The sequence below is a fragment of the Syngnathus typhle genome, linkage group LG20 (assembly GCF_033458585.1).
Source record: "Syngnathus typhle isolate RoL2023-S1 ecotype Sweden linkage group LG20, RoL_Styp_1.0, whole genome shotgun sequence".
Lineage (NCBI taxonomy): Eukaryota > Metazoa > Chordata > Actinopteri > Syngnathiformes > Syngnathidae > Syngnathus > Syngnathus typhle.
Genome location: NC_083757.1, coordinates 2381390 through 2398553, shown reverse-complemented (window position 1 = coordinate 2398553; position 17164 = coordinate 2381390). Strand labels below are relative to the sequence as shown.

The window sequence follows — 17164 nt, the reverse complement described above, 5'->3', positions numbered from 1 at the left end:
GCCGAGAGGGAGGGAAGGAAGGATGAAAGGTCCAAGCGGGACGGCGTTTTCGGGGAGAGGTCCCACTCGGTCTCGTCAGTCAGCCGTCGCCGGCTGACACCTGAACCTCCGCTGACCCGGTCGTGACTGCCCCTGCGGTACAGGAGATATCATGAGGGGGGCTCACCTTTGCCCTTTCAATCGCCACCGCAGCTTGCTCCAAAGAGCTTCACCCGAATCTTTCACACCTTCATTCCTTTGCACCTCGGACCTATCAAAAAAAAATATTGATCATTAACTTCAATGTTGCCTTTATGTCAAATTGCAATGCAAGCTTCTTATATTTCCTTTGTGTCGAACTAATGGGACCTCAGTATTCCTCAAAAGCAGACTAATGACCTCAACACACACGTACTTGCATCCCCAGGAGAGCGAGGCCTAATCCCGGGTTTACATTGTTAGGACAACAGGGATAATCCTGCTAACAGGGTGTTTATCTAGAAAGCACAACCAGTGAATCCTTAACACACGCAGTATCGACCCAAATCAGAACGCAGGCGAGATGGCACAAAAAAAAGAACTGCAAAAAGAAAATGAAGAGAGACAAACAGAAGTGGGAATTAATGGAAAGTGACAGAGAGACCAAGATGATAAAGGAAAGGAGATGGCGTGTGGATGAAAGAAGGTCTGAGCTGTCAAGCGTGGCATGCAGATGAGAGCGTGATGGCATCAATGCAGGACAGGACACGGGCGGGCGGCGTTCCCTGCGGACCGCGCACAACACATACGCCAAAGAGCATTTAAGCCTTCATTAGCCGTCAAAAACACGGAGCAGTCAAGAATGCTAATATGATAATACTCCAAGGCACGCTAGGACTTGAGAGTCACATTAGGAGGAATCTGCTCTCAGGATTCAATCGGTGCAAAGTGATCATCATGCGTGCGTATGGCATTCAAATTAAAATACACTCAAATATTTGCTAGCAGACTTAAGAGTCGTGTAGCATCATCAGGCTCCGCGCAGAGGTCAACTGCGAACTTCAGTGGCGAGCTGCCACTTTTGCATCTAACGCAGCATGTCACAATAATGCCGCGTCTGGCGTTAACTTCCTCGCTGCTGAGCCAAGAGAAGGGTGGGTGGGGGGTTGATATCGGCAGAAAGGCTCCAAGTTTAGCATGCATGTCAGAGCCTTGGGACGCTCCCTGAGCCAAATGCCAGTCTATAGATCGCAGAGGGGACTAAAGATCACATCATCGTCCACCCGGACATTGGTGACACCGGACAGCGAGGCTGGAGCGAATGATCCCTGCCAGGACGAGCTGTTATAGACAGCCGCTGTCATTACAGGGCAAACGTGCACAATACCCCCACCGCCACATCTCCTCCACACGCACACATGGGCGCTGATGGCCATGTTATAGACAAGTGCTGTCATTAGACGAGTCTCTATGGAGTTGAAACGATAACGACCACTCGGGACGAAGGGGGGCAGGTGAGCAGGGAAGTGGTCGGCACCAGGTTTACACACAAAAGTATGTTACAAATGTTAAATGTTACCTTCTGTGTTCACGCCCACAACGGCGCCAATGCACTTTTTTTTGGTTAAACTCCATACTAAATTTCCAATAATCCAAAGTAATTATATTTTCCCTTCAATTCCAACTCTTCTAACCCATACAGAACAAACCAGTGTCGTGTTGTACTGTCTCTTGTTACCAAGCAGTTGCTAGGCAACCATCAGAAAACAGCCACAGTGCCCAACTAAGCCAACAAGCTACCGGAGTAATCTTTTATGTCAACCACAGAGGTAACAACAATCTTTGCTCTTTATCAGAAAGCAAGCATATTAATGGGTTTAACAATATTTAAAGAAAAAAAGTGGAGTCAGCAACTCTCAATGTGTAAATAAAGGAGATTGGCTAACTTGCAGAATACGGAAGTGATCGTTGACACAGACGAAGTGTTTCAAAGGCTCCACTTCACATCAATTTGTCTGGATTTGCGCCCATCGCTTGAGTGAGATCCAAATCTCGACCGGTCCTTGCCTAAAGGGGACAGGCCAGTCAGTCTATCAGCGCATAGTTTCAAGACGCTTCCCACAGCGAGATGCGCTTGCTTCAGGGCGTTTACCAACGACAGGCTTAGAGTTACACCGCTGACACTTCTCACCTGTCACTAAAACATCTCTTTCAATCTCAACACAACCTGCTTTAGAATACACACCGACTTTCTGATTGGCAACTGAGCCCAAATATTAGAAACAGCTCCGATTACGCCAAAGATAATCAACAATGGAAAATTAATTCTCGCTGTCAGTGTCAATCAAATCGTTTGACACCTCTTAAATAATGATCATCATGCCGGTTAGCACACAAATTGCTGCCTTTATCTCATCCCGGATTGTGTTTCCAGCTAGCACGTGAGCGCCATTATTCTTTCTGTGCATGGAGCAGACAGGTGGCTCAGGTAAGCAAAAACATCACGCCATGATCCAAAACACTGTCTAACATAAAGATATTTTATCTTTTTAGCCTTGGGCCTTGTATGTGGAGTAAGCCACTGTAGCACCTTTTATTTTTTTTTCCGCGATATGTTAGCAATTACGACCTAGAGGCGACGTGGCAACACGTGCTACTTCAGCCGTCAGAAGAACAAAGCCTCAGGTCCTCCATATCAAAGTCTTGGCTCAGACTGCAGAGCGTTATTGACAAGAGTGCTGCTGGCGCTGCAGTTTAAACGTAGAGGCCACGGTTCAGCTGTGTGTGTTTAACAGCTTTGCAAAGTAACCACAAGCAAAACGAACCAAGCGGACAATGTCGGCGGGTTCAACCAAGGAAAGATTTCACGATATTTGATGCGTTGTGATAAATCATCAATGCGTGAAAGCACGATCAATTGTTTTTCTTAAAAATAATTACTAGTTCAACTTTGCTTTCCATGCAAGCAGAGATGTCAAAGTCTTGCTCAAGGGCACATCAACAGCGGACCAACTCCAAATCCTTTTCACAATCTCGTGCTAACAAAACGGAAACTTTAAGGCGAGGTTGTTTGGGAGGTTGTCATAGCAACAACAATGCCGCCCGTTTGTTTGGTTGCATTGGTTAAACTCCGAGGTCACGCTTGAATGGCACAAGATCTCCCAAGGAGGTGATGGGTGTGTCCAAAACATTGGAAGTGACTCATTCATTTAGTAGGTGAAATGTTAAAAGTAAAAGAAATGCTGAGTAAGCAGATTCACCAAGGATGGAGATGAAGATACTCTCCTGAAATTCGTCAGAGGAGGCTAGACAGGAAGTTGGCTCCTCCGAGCCAATCGTCTTCCGTTTTAAAATAACTGTAAAAATTCAGCGATTTTGGTTCAAAATGATACAAAACTATTGAAATTAAAAGGGAAATGACTTTATAATAAAAACAATTGAATTTGTTTTCCCCTTTTCATGATGGCAAGGTAGCCTCCTCTGACCGCACGTCCCTGATGTGGGGGGGGGGGGGGTCTTTTTGTATCTGTTAAAGTGGCCCCTAGTGGCCCTCAGAAAGCATGTGCTTCATTTCTCAGCATTATGTTCTCTATCCAAGTCTACTTTTTTGCTTGAATGGGCTCTCCTTCTCGTTGGCGAAATGACACGTCGTCTCCTCACAATAGGAATCTATGGAGATAGATGGAGGACCTTGCTACTGTTTTCTATTGTGTGTGACAAAGAGAGGGGGGCACGAGCCTCAGAGAGGAGACAGGATGAACAGCCTGTTTGTCAGGTGTTGTTACTCACATTAGTCACGTAAAAAAACAAAGGAACGAAAGAGCGTCGGCCGACAAAGAGCATGCGGCCTCCGCTCGGTGTCACCCGATCTCTTCGATGTTAATGCACGGCTAGATAAGTGTGTGCGAGTGTTTGGAAGGGGAAAGAGGGCGCCTCATTGGCTGCCATGCTTGGGTCAAGCCAAGGTCAGGACGTGTGTGATGGATGGAGCTGGAGGCCACAGCCCTTGCAGCCATCCTCTCGCCTCTCTGGGCCTCAACCCTGATAATGAAGCGGCCTCCCTTCTTCACATGTCTTTGTGTGGTCGCGTCGGGCCGAGCAGGACCGCTCGGTGGAGAAGATTCCAACTCGGCCAGAAGCGCGGGATGATCTACAAGGTGAGTTGTGGACCGGCCAGTCATCCTTTAACACCTAACCTCTGCTAGTTTCCATCTCTCATGCCTTGCCGCTGTTGCTTAACAACCTAAGAAAAAAAAAATACATACCCATTAGATGGCAAAAGTGTACCTAATGAGGTGTCCAGCAGGGCCAAGCAAGTCACATGATGTCATCTTTGTCATCACCTTCTCCCCGTCTCTCCCTCCATCATACTGTCAATGGCTCTATAGGCTGGCCGCCTTTATCGGCATACTGAGACGCACGTCTGTCGATGGAGGAATTCATTTTAGCTGCCAATCACAACAGGGGAGTGGTCAATGAGCGCTCATGTGCCAATACCTCGACAACCCTGATGACTGACTTCTGTCTGGTCTTTTTTTTTTTTCTTCTTTCTGTCTGCTACTGCTACCTGACTAACTTTCTGTTGCGTGTTAAGAATTGCTAGCGTGAGGAAAAGTAATTTAGGTGACCGCAGATGGACGACGACTTGGTCGCCATTAGAGAAAATGAGAATAACTGAACACAATTTGGGTTGTTTCTGAATATAAATTGTTGATGAATGGAAATCATTATGCCCTTGCTAAATAATACATGGGCACTCAACATTTGGCAAGTTCAAGCCACAGCTGGACACATTATAGCCTTCATGATGCAATTTTGAGAATACCAACTATATATTGATATAATAATATACATCTCTATATCTCTGTTTAATCATGAACAATTATTATTTGTATAGCATAAGTCAAAAGACACTTGCCTTAATTCAAATTTTGCAAATTACCATGACCCACATGACTAAGAAAACAAACAGTGCGTGCTTTATTATTTATACTTAGCTGCTGGTGCGTTGAGTCAATTGCCCTTGATACTGAAAATGAACAAAAAATATTTTAGATTTGCTCTATGGATAACTCATGATTCGATATTGTGACTATATGGGGCGCACAATAGCATTATGGTATCAATATATTGTCAGAATTTAATATCAATGATATCAATGTATTGTCAGAATTTGATATCAATGATATCAATAAATTGTCAGAATTTTTATTTATACAATACATTGTGACTATATGGGGCGCACAATATCACATTGATAAATATATTGTCAGAATTTGCTATCAATGATATCAATATCAGTGACGTGCTGTGAGGTCCATGACTGGGGAGGCACTGACGTCATCCCCCGGTAAAAATTTGTCCGGGACCTAACCGTGTCACAAAAAAGGTTGGGGAACGCTGCTCTGGTGTGGCTTATTCATTATTTCATTTGAACTATTTTAGTTAAAACCTCATATAAGCAGTCTTGACACATAAAAACGCTCAATAAAGCACATGAAATCAAAAACTTGTTTTCGATCGTGCCTACCATTCCGTTTGCTCCCAAGTCCCGTTGTCCGAATGAAACCTTTTAACTCCAGAGTTGATCTTCCTTTACTGATGACCTCCTGTAATCCTCCATTGTAAAAAGAAATGTAAAAACGAAAAAAACAAACAAAACGAATGTAAAACGAAACAAATGGACGACTGCTCCTCAGCTGTTCACTGTAAATTGAATTGGAGATCTCTTATTCTACAGGTAGGCCCATGAAGCATCCCGGGATCACTAGCGCCCCCTGCCATAAGGCTGGAGAACCTTTTTCGTACGGTCTCTTTTCAAAGCCGTTTTGTTCATCTTAAGAAACACGACGCTACAGACAGATGACAAAAATTACTAGATATTATATACATCAGCTTAACTACGGAAATAGGTTAATATAGCCACCGTGTTTGAACACTTAAACAGCGATATAAAGACAGAGAATGCATAGCCTGTCAACATAGGCAGCCGTGTGATTACGCAATCCTCAGAGGAGGCTAGACAGGAAGTTGGCTCCAACGAGCGAATCGTCTTCGGTTTTAAAATAACTATAACAATTCTGCAATTTTGGTTCAAAATGATACAAAACGACTGAAATTAAAAGGAAAATTAGTTTATTATAAAAACAATTGAATTTGTTTTTTCCCCTATAATGATGGCAGAGGAGGCGTGGCCTCCCTTGCCTCTTCTGACCGCACGTCCCTGGTCTAAATATGTATTTACTGAACGCCAAAACTTTTAAAGAAAAAAAAAAAAACATTCATCCGTCTACTTTAAACCCATTTGTGCATTTAGCGCCCCCACAAACAGAACGGGAGAAATTAAATACTGCCCGTTTCTTTAGCGTTTTGTAAACTATTGATACTTGCCGTCAGTGTATCGAATATTTATTCCAACTGAGGGTGCAATAATATATTGAAATATATAATATACTGAACTAAATACACAAGCCACTTTTTCAGTCCGTCTAATGGGATGGACAATGTCAGCGAGATAATGATTGAATAAAGTTTGCATTATTCTGACCTTTATTTTTCGGGTAACATATTGCGCAAGTGTACCTAATTAAGTGACAGGTGAAAACGTAAAATCAACATACCGTTTTCAAAGAATGTTACTATTTCTGTAAAATGTATAAATAATTACATAACAAACAATAATTTTATTTTTAATTTAAGCCAAATGAACAATTCAACATTTTAGGTTTTGCGCTGCATTTATATTAAAAAATAAACCTTAATCTCCACCAAATCTGAAATCTAATTTTAAAATTTCGTTTTCGCTTTGATAGCTATATGACCAAATATAGAGTTTAAACCACATCATTTCCATCAAAAACAGGACAAGTCAATCTCTAATCAGTCCTCCACCAAGGCTTTAATGGTTCGTCTGTCATCATGTACGTGTTTATTGGTGGAGCCTAATGGGAACCATCGGCTGCATCACTCATGTTGTGGAAGTGCACGTAAAAAAGTTTCTGTTGGACAGCTCGTATCAAGTCTGCTGTGGTGTTTTGGTCAAACAGGTCCTCGGAGGTGGACTGTGACTTGTTATTCAGGTGCTTGTTTGACCAGTGTGGTCTGTTGTTTGGGCCTGAGTGTATGTGTGTGTGTGTGTGTGCTGTGCGTGCGCGTGCTGTGACAACAAACTCAGAGTGTGACCGTGGGATGACCCGAGGCTTTCTTTTGGGGGGTCATCTGCGATTTCAATTCCCTCACTTGTCTCCACGGGCCCCGGAGAGAACTCAGCGAGGCCTATACTTAGAAGTAGTTTCTGATGACAAAGTTATTATTTTAACTTCAACTTTTTTTTCAACACGGGTGGAATGCTATTTTAATTACTGCATGTATTTATTTTTTTAAAAATATATGGATACTGTATATTAGTTAGATTTTTTTTAAATAATGCTGAAATCGGAGCAATCTAATTGTTTGCCAAGTTTCAACGAAGCAAATGAGGAATGTTTGCAAAGAGAGAACTAAAAAACAATGCTACGAGTTAAATATAGTCCATTTGAGTCACTATATAATAATAGAACAATCTTAATACTGACAATAATATATTAAATAAATAAATACATATTTCCAAATATATTTTGATTTTAAAAAGTGGCGACAAATTAGGTAAATGACGTTATTCATTCGGGATTAAAGAAGAACTATGTAAACTGCTATATTAGTCCTACAGCGGGGAAACGTGCTTTAAAAATTATATAAAATAAGATACTACGTTACCAAAATCCTTAAAAAATATTTCTATACGAATACGAATGGTAAATATAAAACAAACACTCGTAATATTATCATATTTGAAATCGCGTACCCGGCAATCTTACCGTTCTAAAAATACCTTATTTAAGGTCAATTATTTATGAAAAAATTGTTCAGACCGTCATTCGAATTAAATAAGATCATAAAAAATTTCTGCATCTTTTTTCCCCGCACAAACAATAATACGCAATTAGCACACGAATACTTCCAAGCAAGCGGACATCACCCGCGTTGAATATATTGGGGAAATATTTCATACGAACAACAAAAGGCAGAAGAACTTACAATGTCGGGTGTTTTTGCTGCGTCCTGTCCCCAGCAGGTCTCCACAGCTCCAACAGAGCCAATCCTGCAGGTGGATCCAGGTTCAGGTGAACTACGCTCATTAATCATGCTTCTTTGGGCGGTTTTTTTGCCCTTTTATGGGAGAATGGACTCGCATGCTGCACGCCAGGAATTAAAACAATTAGGAAAAAAAACGAGGGACTGGTGCGAGGGGGGGGGGGGGTGCAGAGATAAGACGCAGGGTCTAAAAACAAGAAAGAAAGACAGCAACATTAGAGGAAATCTGACTTTTCACACAATTTGTTTTAAATAAGATGACGTAAGCACCTCTGCAACTTTTCACCGTCCCTCTTGTCCCTCTTGGCGTGGATGATGACACTGCCACGCAAGTTTGGACGCTGAGGAGCAAACGCTGACAGGGCCAGTGGGGCTGCATCCTTGTCGATATCCTAACCTCCATGTTTGGATCAATACTCTTTATTTTTTTCGTCAGCCCTCCCTCTACCCTTGCTTCAATGAGGTTGTCATCGCAAATGACAGCAAAATAATATTACATCTCACGGGAGCGCGCACGGCTGCGTGCATTCAAGTGCGTACTTCCTGGTTTAAATGACAAATATGACGTCATCGGGAAAAAATTAACACCACGTGAAACTTTTAAGAGGTACAACCTCACTTTAATAATCCCATGTTTGACCCGTAAACGTTTGTGCTTGGTTAAATATACAAACAAATAGAAGCCCGCAACGCGTGCCTTGGTAAACTGATAAAACTCAGCATCCCGATCACCCGTGAACGCACCATGCAACTCTCACACAAGACTTTCACACAATGTGCGTAACGATGTGGATTATGATGATTGTTGTGACTTTGGCACATTTGAGGTACAGTCCAAAGAAGTTAATACTGCACATTTTCAGATTTACAATACACAATAGAAAAGACAATTAGAGCCCGTCCATTTTGCCTACATGTCCAAAAAGTGCATGTGTTCCTCCAAAATGTACTTTTGGTAATGCAGGACTTTGGCTATTAGCTTTGGGGATGAGGCAAGTGGCTTTTAATTGGAACAGTAAGGGTCCCCCCCAGTGGAGGACACCGAGGAGGAAGGAGGGGAAGGGGTCGAAGGAGCCGAAACCGACTTTTCCGACGCGGCGTCGTCCAGTTTCTCCTGAAGGTGCTCGCCAGGGTCAGAGGTCACGGCCTTGACCGGGAGCAGCCCTTCTTTCTCTCGTTTCTTCTGCTTCATCCTTCGGTTCTGGAACCAGATTTTCACTTGAGTCTCATTCAGCTGCAGCGTAGCGGCGATCTCCACGCGCCGTGCTCGGGTCAGATACTTGTTAAAGTGGAACTCCTTCTCCAACTCGGTCAGTTGTTTGGTGGTGAAGTTGGTCCGCACCGTGTTGGGCTGACTTCCGTAGCCGTACTCACCTGACCTCCCTAAAGGTGGGGAAAAAAGTGGGAATATTTGAGGGAAGACATTGGACAGAACATTATAACATGATTTGTTATTTATATCTTATATGATGACTAAACGGTTTGAATTTAGTAATCACATGACATTGCCCTCAGTCTCAAGCATACCGCACAGAATCTAACATTAGGTACACTTGCACAATACCATGAAACTGCAAAAAAATAAAATAAATACAGCAGTGCAAATGTGCATTTGCATTTGACACCTATAGTGCAGTCTCTCGGAAGCGCATATATTTATGTTCATTAAGTGCATGTCAAATAGCCGCATAAGAGACCCACCTGTTTTAGGAGGATTCCTCTTGACTTTCATCCAATCGAAGGTCTGTGCATTGGAAGCTCCCTCGGACAGAGGAGAGCAGCATCCCTCCAGGTGAGCCGCATGCAGAGGAGACAGAGGGTTCGAGCACCCGGGGAAGGGGGTGGCTTGCTCGTGCCCGCCTCCGTAGGCCGGGTGAGCATACTGCAGTTGACCCATAGGGGCTGCAGTGTAATTCTGGCGATGTTGCGCCACCACTGACGTGGAAAGGTTACCCGAGTACACGAGCGGGCCGCACTGTGGAAACCCCGCGGTGGAGTCGACTTCCTGGCTGAGCGCGTAATGGTTGTAGGACGCGCAGAAACTTTGCGCGCCGTAGCCGGAGCTGCAGGTTGGGTGCGCGCCGTAAGCGAGCCCATGCAGATTCCCCGCGGGGGACTGGTAGGAGCCCGGCTGCTGGTGCTCGTCCGGGGAAGCCCTGCTCGCCATGAAGCGCTCATCCGCGCCGCAGTTGTTCACCGTCACTGCGCACGACTGGAAAGTTGTAATCCCGTGATCCGGGTGGAAAGCTCTCACGGAACACGACCCACCCTCATTGTTCATGACGGAATAATCTAAGAAAGTGCTCATTGTAGCATGTTTGAGTCCAGGGAGCGCTTGGAGCACCTCTGATCTCTCCTCTCTTACCCCGAGTGACCGTGCCAACATTTACCTATACGCTGATATCAAGAGGAGGGCGGGGAGGGGGGTTAAAGGGGGGGCATTGACCAACATCAATGAACGGGTGTGGTCACGTGGGTCCGGGTCAGCCAGTGAGACACTTGAGCTTATCCTCTCAGCCGCTGACAGATTGCTGTTTGAGTGGCTATTTAAATTCCAGCCGCTCGTCGATCAAGGTGACGCGTCATGCACTTACGCATTGGCCGAGCAAACAATGAAGCTGGGTGGCAGACGGTGGCGGACGGCGGACGGGGTTGCATGCACGGGACGCTCGGGGATGCTCCAAAGCGAAGGTGTGCACTCTGACCCCAGGTAGGCTATTTTTTTAGGGGGAGGCAATCATGCGTGATGTCATTAAATCGTGTCATTGTAAGGGAGGAACTATTTTTTTCTGGATGAATGAATGTGTCAATGTGTGTCACTGCCAGAGGCTATCAGTGTCTCATTCCGATGCCAAATGTTTCACGCTTTAACACTGCGAGGGATTTACTCAGCAAATATTGTCACAGCGGGGCAGAGAGGGCAAATGTTTCACTCCATTGACACCCAAAAGAAGCCAGCGGAGGATAATGGCGTTGCTCTCATGACTTTGTTTTCTCATTAGGGTCACATTTATCTGCATGTCAGACTTGCTGGAAGGTTGAGGAAACGGCGAGATTCACTAATAGAATGTGCTATTAATTCAGTTTCCTCTCAGGGTCAACTCTGACTTAACTTACACGGTGTATGTATTCATTATGGCGTGATCAAATGGAGTGATAATGCGTGGCCAGCGGTGGTGTTCGCGCATAGCCCGTGGCTTGATTACCCTGTTAAAAAGTTCATCAAATGAAGCTGCTGGGGAAATAAATTAATGGTTGTGGAGATTGTCGGGTGGGAAGAGAGAGTGGGAGTGAGTGGGAGTGGGAGCAGACCGGAGGGCAAGCTCTTGACTGAGAGAAAAGAAAAGGGAGGGGGAGGTGGGGGCGTGAATGAGCGGATCCATTGGGATGAATGAGCGCCTTCGGTGGTCAAATGTAGCATTACACCTAAAATGAAAATAATATTTCAGTGAAGATTGCAACATCGAACAAAAACATATGAAAGTCGTGCATATCACAATTCGGTGCAGCTGCACAAACTAGCAAATCTATAGTAACAATATAGCACAATGGAGTGACATGCACTATTTATGCATATACGCACATATAGTATATATGTTCATAAGATTTTCCAAAATGCATGACGTAAACTTGTAAGCAAAGCTAGCAGTCAATAGCCTACTCTAATTCCCTTCCCCCTCCCACCTCGCCTCTGACATCCCATCTGCAGCAAAGAGCATGCGTGGGCGCGGAGAATGGTGCATGTCAGGGGAGCCAGCCACCAGCAGGCCACGCAGCTCTCTGTCCTCTTTGTGTGAGCACATGTGCGCACAGAAAAGACGCGTTGTCTCGGAATGATTTGGTTATGGACACCAATACTGCAGGGCTCCCCCACCGCAGTTTTTTTCCCCGAGTCTACATCTGTTTTTAACACACAAAAGAGAGCATATACACTCTGTTGATTATTATTTTTTTTTTGCCACAGATGCGTGTTATAAAATCGATCGATGCAACTGGTGGTTGTTGATTTCACGCGCAAAGTTACATCCCGATATTGAACCAAAGTGGGCTATTAAACGATTCCCATAAGTCAACGTAAGTGCAAAGCAATAGAGCAAAGCTATTCATAATCATCATATCGAATCCCAATATTTCACCTGACGGCTTGAGAAAATAATCCTAGAAAATAATGATAACTATAATAAAATAATGGAAATGACACTTATACGTTCGAGGGGCACATCTCATAAATTATCCTAGCGGTCTGGTTTGAATTTGATCCCCACACGGGAAGTGAGCAGCTTGCACAGACATGCAACTCCAGCGAGCCGTTGTAGGAGAGCCAGCCTGTTTAAACAGGCCATAAAAATGAATCATTGCCCAACGCGTGGATAGACTCAGCCCCCTTTAAGCTAAGATATCAGGGAAACCCGCACGAAAATGTAAGTGGGCTTGTATTTGTGAACATTAAGTCACAATTGGGCTCCTTAATGTTCGTCCCATTCATGCCACAGCGGTGATTTATGAGGTCCTGGAGGCAAACATGGCTCGGCTGTTTGCTTGCAGCATGCACCGTGTCAAGAGCTTGGCCATGCGAAATCCAAATGTATTTCAATGTTAAAAATATTTTGTATGTTATATATATTATTATAATATATGCACACACACTTCAGCACCAGTTAGACTATTTATATTCGTTACCAACCTGTTGTTCGATTTGCATAATATAGTGCGCATTTTCCGCGAGAATTAATTAATTAATAAAGCGACATTAATAAGACTCAAAACACGAAAAAAAAGATTGTAGCAAGTTAATTGTATTCTAACAAAAATAGTCAAGACATTGGAAGCTATACAAAAATAAAAATGACCAGTTTCCATATAGGCCGGATATTGTTGAAATTTCACACACATCCATAACAGTTTTCGTCCGAAAAAAAAAAAAAAAAAAAAAAAAAAAGAATTTTTTTATGGTCGTTACAGTCCTCATCCGTGATTTACGTTCATCCTTACCGTCCCATAAAATGCGCGCCGAATATACAAAGACGTGAGTTAAGCCCGAAAATAAAAAGTAGTCATGATTGATTTGTGTTAATAATTGAGATTTTGCAGGTCGATTGTTGTTAGAGATTCCGAGAAAAAATAGAAAGTATCTGCAGCAATGTCCACGGGACTGTCCAGCGATTCAGACAAGCTCGGCGAGGCAGCGTCGGAGAGTTGCAAGCAGGAATCCGACGAGAAAGCTTGGAAGTCGTGTATAGAAACATCCAAAGCTGGGGGACTGTCGCCATTGTCCGGCACGGATGCCGAGCCTGGGCCCATTGTTGACACGCAGCCCGGAACAGTGGGTGACGGGTTGGGAAAATGTTTCAGATTTTTCTCATTGCTGTTCAGCGGTGCAGCAGCAAAGCTCACCGAGCTGCTATTGTGGACCTGCTGCGCGGATTCCAGATTGTTGTTGTGAAAGGAGAAAGTGTCTCTCTCCAACAGGGCCCCGCTTTGCTCGTACGGGGGACCCTCGTCGTCATCGTCGCTGTGCATTCCGTCCTCCCCGCCGCCGGGACCCTTGCCCGCGTCCCCGTTGTGGTTCTCCTTGCTCTGCGTCTGCCGCTTGTGTTTCATTCGCCGGTTCTGGAACCACACTTTGACCTGCCGCTCGGTCAGATCGAGCAGGGCCGCGATCTCCACCCTCCTGGGTCGGCACAAATACTTGTTGAAGTGGAATTCCTTCTCCAGCTCCAGCAACTGCGTGTTAGTGTAGGCTGTCCTCAGCCGGCGCGAGCCGCCGCTTATCCCTCCGCCTTCCGCGACCTCAGGCGAGCCTGCAGAACCGAGAAGGAACCGTAAGAGTGGCTGGAGAAAAACAAATGCACGCTAAAATATTCGCTAAAAAATCTATAATGTCTCGCCTGTTTTTAGCGTGGACGTAAACACTTTAAAAAAAAAGAAAAAAGCTCCACGCAGGGAGTGGGACACTAATGAATGCTGCAACTGCCTTCCACGGCAACGGAACTCCATCACTCTTCATTACTGTCACACATCAAAAGTGTGACCGGGGGAATAAATCAGAGCAAACTTTAACCAAACTTTTTCTGCAAGCTTTCCCACGACCCAGTAAAATACTCGCATTTGAACAATAATATAAATGTCTCCTAAAAAAAAAGAAAAGGCCAATAATAACATAACCCACCTTTTGGGGAGAAGCAAACGGGCCCATTAGTAGATAAAGTGGTTGCGGAGGACGTGGGCAGGTGGTTCCGCTTGGAGGCTTTCTTCTCCCGCATCCACGGGTACTCCGGAGGCAGTGAGGCGGTGGGCAGCGGGCTGCATCCGTCGGGGCTGTGTCTCGGGCGGCCGTGGCGCGGATGGCTGCCCGGGTTGAGGCTGGGGATGGTCTGCTCGAAGGGAGGAGGAATCAGTGTCGAGCTCTTGATTGATGAACTTTGAAATGAATCAGCGACAGGGGGGAAAGATGTCAGGCACTCAGCAAGCGACGGCTGACTATTGATAAATCCGCTCTCTCGCTCGAATTCGTAATTCATCTCCTCTCCCTGCGAGCCCAGGAAAGTTTGCACGCGTTATTGTCGACGAACCCAACGGCCAAGCGAAGACGAAAATCATTCAAAAAATCTCCATGTGATGGCTTCTTCTTCCTATTTCTGTGATTACGGCCGTGTGGAGACCGAGCTACTATGAAACTATTGAATTCATGGAGACAAGGTTGAAATTGGACCGAGTTGCCTGTCACATGATTACCTCTGCCCAATGACAATTTGGGCTTTAATCAAAAGAAGCCACTGACTGCCTGATTGATCCAAAAAGTCTGCTGCTGCTGCTGCCTCACTCAGCCGTGCCACTTTTATTTACATCTTTATCCTCCCGACCGCGCGCCACTCTGAGAAGAGACCCCCACCCGAAAAAAGTGTGTTTTTAAGAATGGATGACTCTCACTATTACGAGGAAGGACCCCAAGCTTAGGGCGCGCGGATTCGTGCGCTCCTCTTTCTCGTATTGTTTGAGGATGTCAGGCGAGAACGCCCCCAACACCCGCGCGCGCACACGCACACGCTCACACATTCAACATACCCCAAAAGTGCTATTAAGACTTCCTCAGTGAATCCTGTACGTCTGACGTCTATGGAGAAATACATGAGGACGAACAGCAAAAAAAAAAAAAAAAAAAATTAAATATAGTGTCATTTTTAGGCCATTACGCAACATAACATTTTAACAAAATATGCACACTCACATTTTGACACAAAATCACATTTTCACCTTTGTCCAAACAATGTTTAACACATAGCTCCTTTTGCAGCTCACCTAATTTTTGTTTGTACTATTAGCGCTTTTTAAATGCCTCTAAATGCAATAAAGGCGTCCACCGTGTACTTTCAAGCTATAAAAGTAATGACCAAAATGGTCATCAAGAGCATTAAAAACGAATAATTTGCTCCGTTATTACTGAACGTCTCTCCCCTGCTGCGACTTTGCTTTATTGACCTTCCAAAATCATCTGCGAAAGCCACATTTTTTGGAATGCTTCCACCCCCTTAAACACACCAAGGTATATTTCCATCGAAAGAAAAAATATGACTTGGTGAGTATACGAGAGAGGAAGAAGTGGTGTAGGGTCTCTCTCAGTTTGTTGCTTATATACCAAACAAAGAGTGCTGGAAGCCTGCGCGCGATCAATCTTACTCGCCAAAAGGTCTGACAGCTCGGTGCCCTCACAACACATTTAAGGCTTCTAACTCTCCCCCGGATCAAATGCAGCCAGGAAGCGGCGAGAAACACTGGTCGCTCAGATTAGAACCATTTTCTGCACCTTCTAGCCCGAGCTGTCGCTGGAGGGATGTTTTAAAAGATAAATAAGAATCGGACAAGGCGTGTGCGTATTTCCTCGCGGGGGGAAGGCAGTGAACACACCACGGGTGAGTATCGAGAATGTATTCACCTGGATTTTTATCGGGCTTATCTCGAACTGGAACGTGATTTAGAAACTTACATGGAGATATTTTTGCACGTATCGAAGCATTTTAGTGTGGGGAAGGTTGCCATAGGGAAGTTTGGAATTACGCACAGGCTTTGTGTAACGAAAGGAGTGGGTGGAGGCTTTTTTTTCCTGGTGAGCCTACACGTATTGCAACAAGAGCGATTTATCACACGGATGTGAATATATTGCAAAACAGGGTTTATACTTTCGGTTTAAATTAAGCCAAGGTGGCACATATGGGTCAAATCAGTGCCTCGTGCGACTGCACAAGTCCAGCTTTGACACACCATGGTTCAATTGTTCCAGGGTTCCCCTGCTCACCATATGTCATGGGTGCTAATGCCCTGTTATATCAATCATATTCAAATTGAAAATGATTTTTTTTTTTAGAGGGGGTGACATGATCGAGGATTAAAAAAATATATTTGCACAATAAAAAAAAATGTTTGGGGGAAGCACTATATGAGATTGCCATTTTTCTTTTATGAGCAAAAACATGGGCTTACATTTTCTATTTAGAACACTTTTTTTTCTTTTTAAAGTAATACTCAAATGGATTTCACCCCGAATAATTTTCATTTTAAATGTTGAAAACAAATTCTAACTAAAATTTAATTCCCTTAGGCCATCATCCTAACGATGCATTTGGACTTTTCGCTACAAATTCACATTTGACCGACTCGAAACATATTCAGGGACATTAGTTTTCCAACGATTTCTCATTTATATTGTTGTCTACTTGCAGGGCCTTGCTGAAGGGTCCGGCGCCTGACATTTTTATTATTATGGATGTGCCCACGCGGATGAGATGAGAGGAGGGAAGAAGCAGGCCACCCGAGAGTTTTCTTCACGTCTCATCAGGAAGAGAGGGAAATAAATTATGCAGCTTTTTTTCTTTTTTGCATGTAACCGCCAGTCGCTGTTATTTTTCTGAACGATATTAATGCTAAATTTTTGTAAACAAAAATAATTTGCCTCGCATTTAATTATGGGTGGACTTTTTACGGACTACTTTGCTTGGCGAATGTGTAACAATTCTTATTACGGTTTTTTTTCTAAATAAAAAATAAATATGCATTCTGATGTGAATTAATTTGTATG

General features: G+C 44.2%; 2 protein-coding genes and 2 long non-coding RNA genes across 45 annotated transcripts in view; 1 reads left to right on the top strand and 3 right to left on the bottom strand.

The window, feature by feature from the left end:
- Nucleotides 1-8601, bottom strand: part of LOC133144073 (uncharacterized) — a 37379-nt gene extending 28778 nt beyond the window's left edge. For 9 of the 42 annotated variants that reach the window (XR_009710550.1, XR_009710546.1, XR_009710549.1 and 6 more), the window contains exons 1-3: nt 5489-8028; nt 4302-4987; nt 167-4201 (exon numbers count right to left, since the gene is read on the bottom strand). This is a non-coding gene — a long non-coding RNA (uncharacterized LOC133144073). The other 33 variants (XR_009710563.1, XR_009710566.1, XR_009710575.1 and 30 more) reach the window with 33 other exon arrangements.
- Nucleotides 8602-8686: 85 nt separating this feature from the next.
- hoxa1a (homeobox A1a) lies at nt 8687-12718 on the bottom strand. The gene is made up of 2 exons (XM_061266455.1): nt 9793-12718; nt 8687-9474 (listed from the first exon to the last, which is right to left on the bottom strand). The coding sequence occupies exons 1-2, from the start codon at nt 10475-10477 to the stop codon at nt 9095-9097; spliced, it is 1065 nt and encodes a 354-aa protein (XP_061122439.1). The 5' UTR covers nt 10478-12718; the 3' UTR covers nt 8687-9094.
- Nucleotides 12719-12866: 148 nt separating this feature from the next.
- Nucleotides 12867-15693, bottom strand: LOC133144801 (homeobox protein Hox-A2a-like). Its single transcript, XM_061267749.1, has 2 exons — nt 14261-15693; nt 12867-13892 (listed from the first exon to the last, which is right to left on the bottom strand). The coding sequence occupies exons 1-2, from the start codon at nt 14610-14612 to the stop codon at nt 13162-13164; spliced, it is 1083 nt and encodes a 360-aa protein (XP_061123733.1). The 5' UTR covers nt 14613-15693; the 3' UTR covers nt 12867-13161.
- Nucleotides 15694-15784: 91 nt separating this feature from the next.
- LOC133144807 (uncharacterized) lies at nt 15785-17140 on the top strand. The gene is made up of 2 exons (XR_009710773.1): nt 15785-16001; nt 16809-17140. It is a non-coding gene; the product is annotated as an uncharacterized LOC133144807 (long non-coding RNA).
- The last annotated feature ends 24 nt before the right edge of the window (nt 17141-17164 follow it).

Coding starts and splice junctions, on each gene's coding strand:
- LOC133144801 (XM_061267749.1), bottom strand. CDS start 14,612: ATGAATTACGAATTCGAGCGAGAGAGCGGATTTATCAATAGTCAGCCG. Junction 13,893..14,260: donor CGTTTGCTTCTCCCCAAAAG/GTGGGTTATGTT, acceptor TCGGTTCTGCAG/GCTCGCCTGAGGTCGCGGAA.
- hoxa1a (XM_061266455.1), bottom strand. CDS start 10,477: ATGTTGGCACGGTCACTCGGGGTAAGAGAGGAGAGATCAGAGGTGCTC. Junction 9,475..9,792: donor GAGGAATCCTCCTAAAACAG/GTGGGTCTCTTA, acceptor CCCCACCTTTAG/GGAGGTCAGGTGAGTACGGC.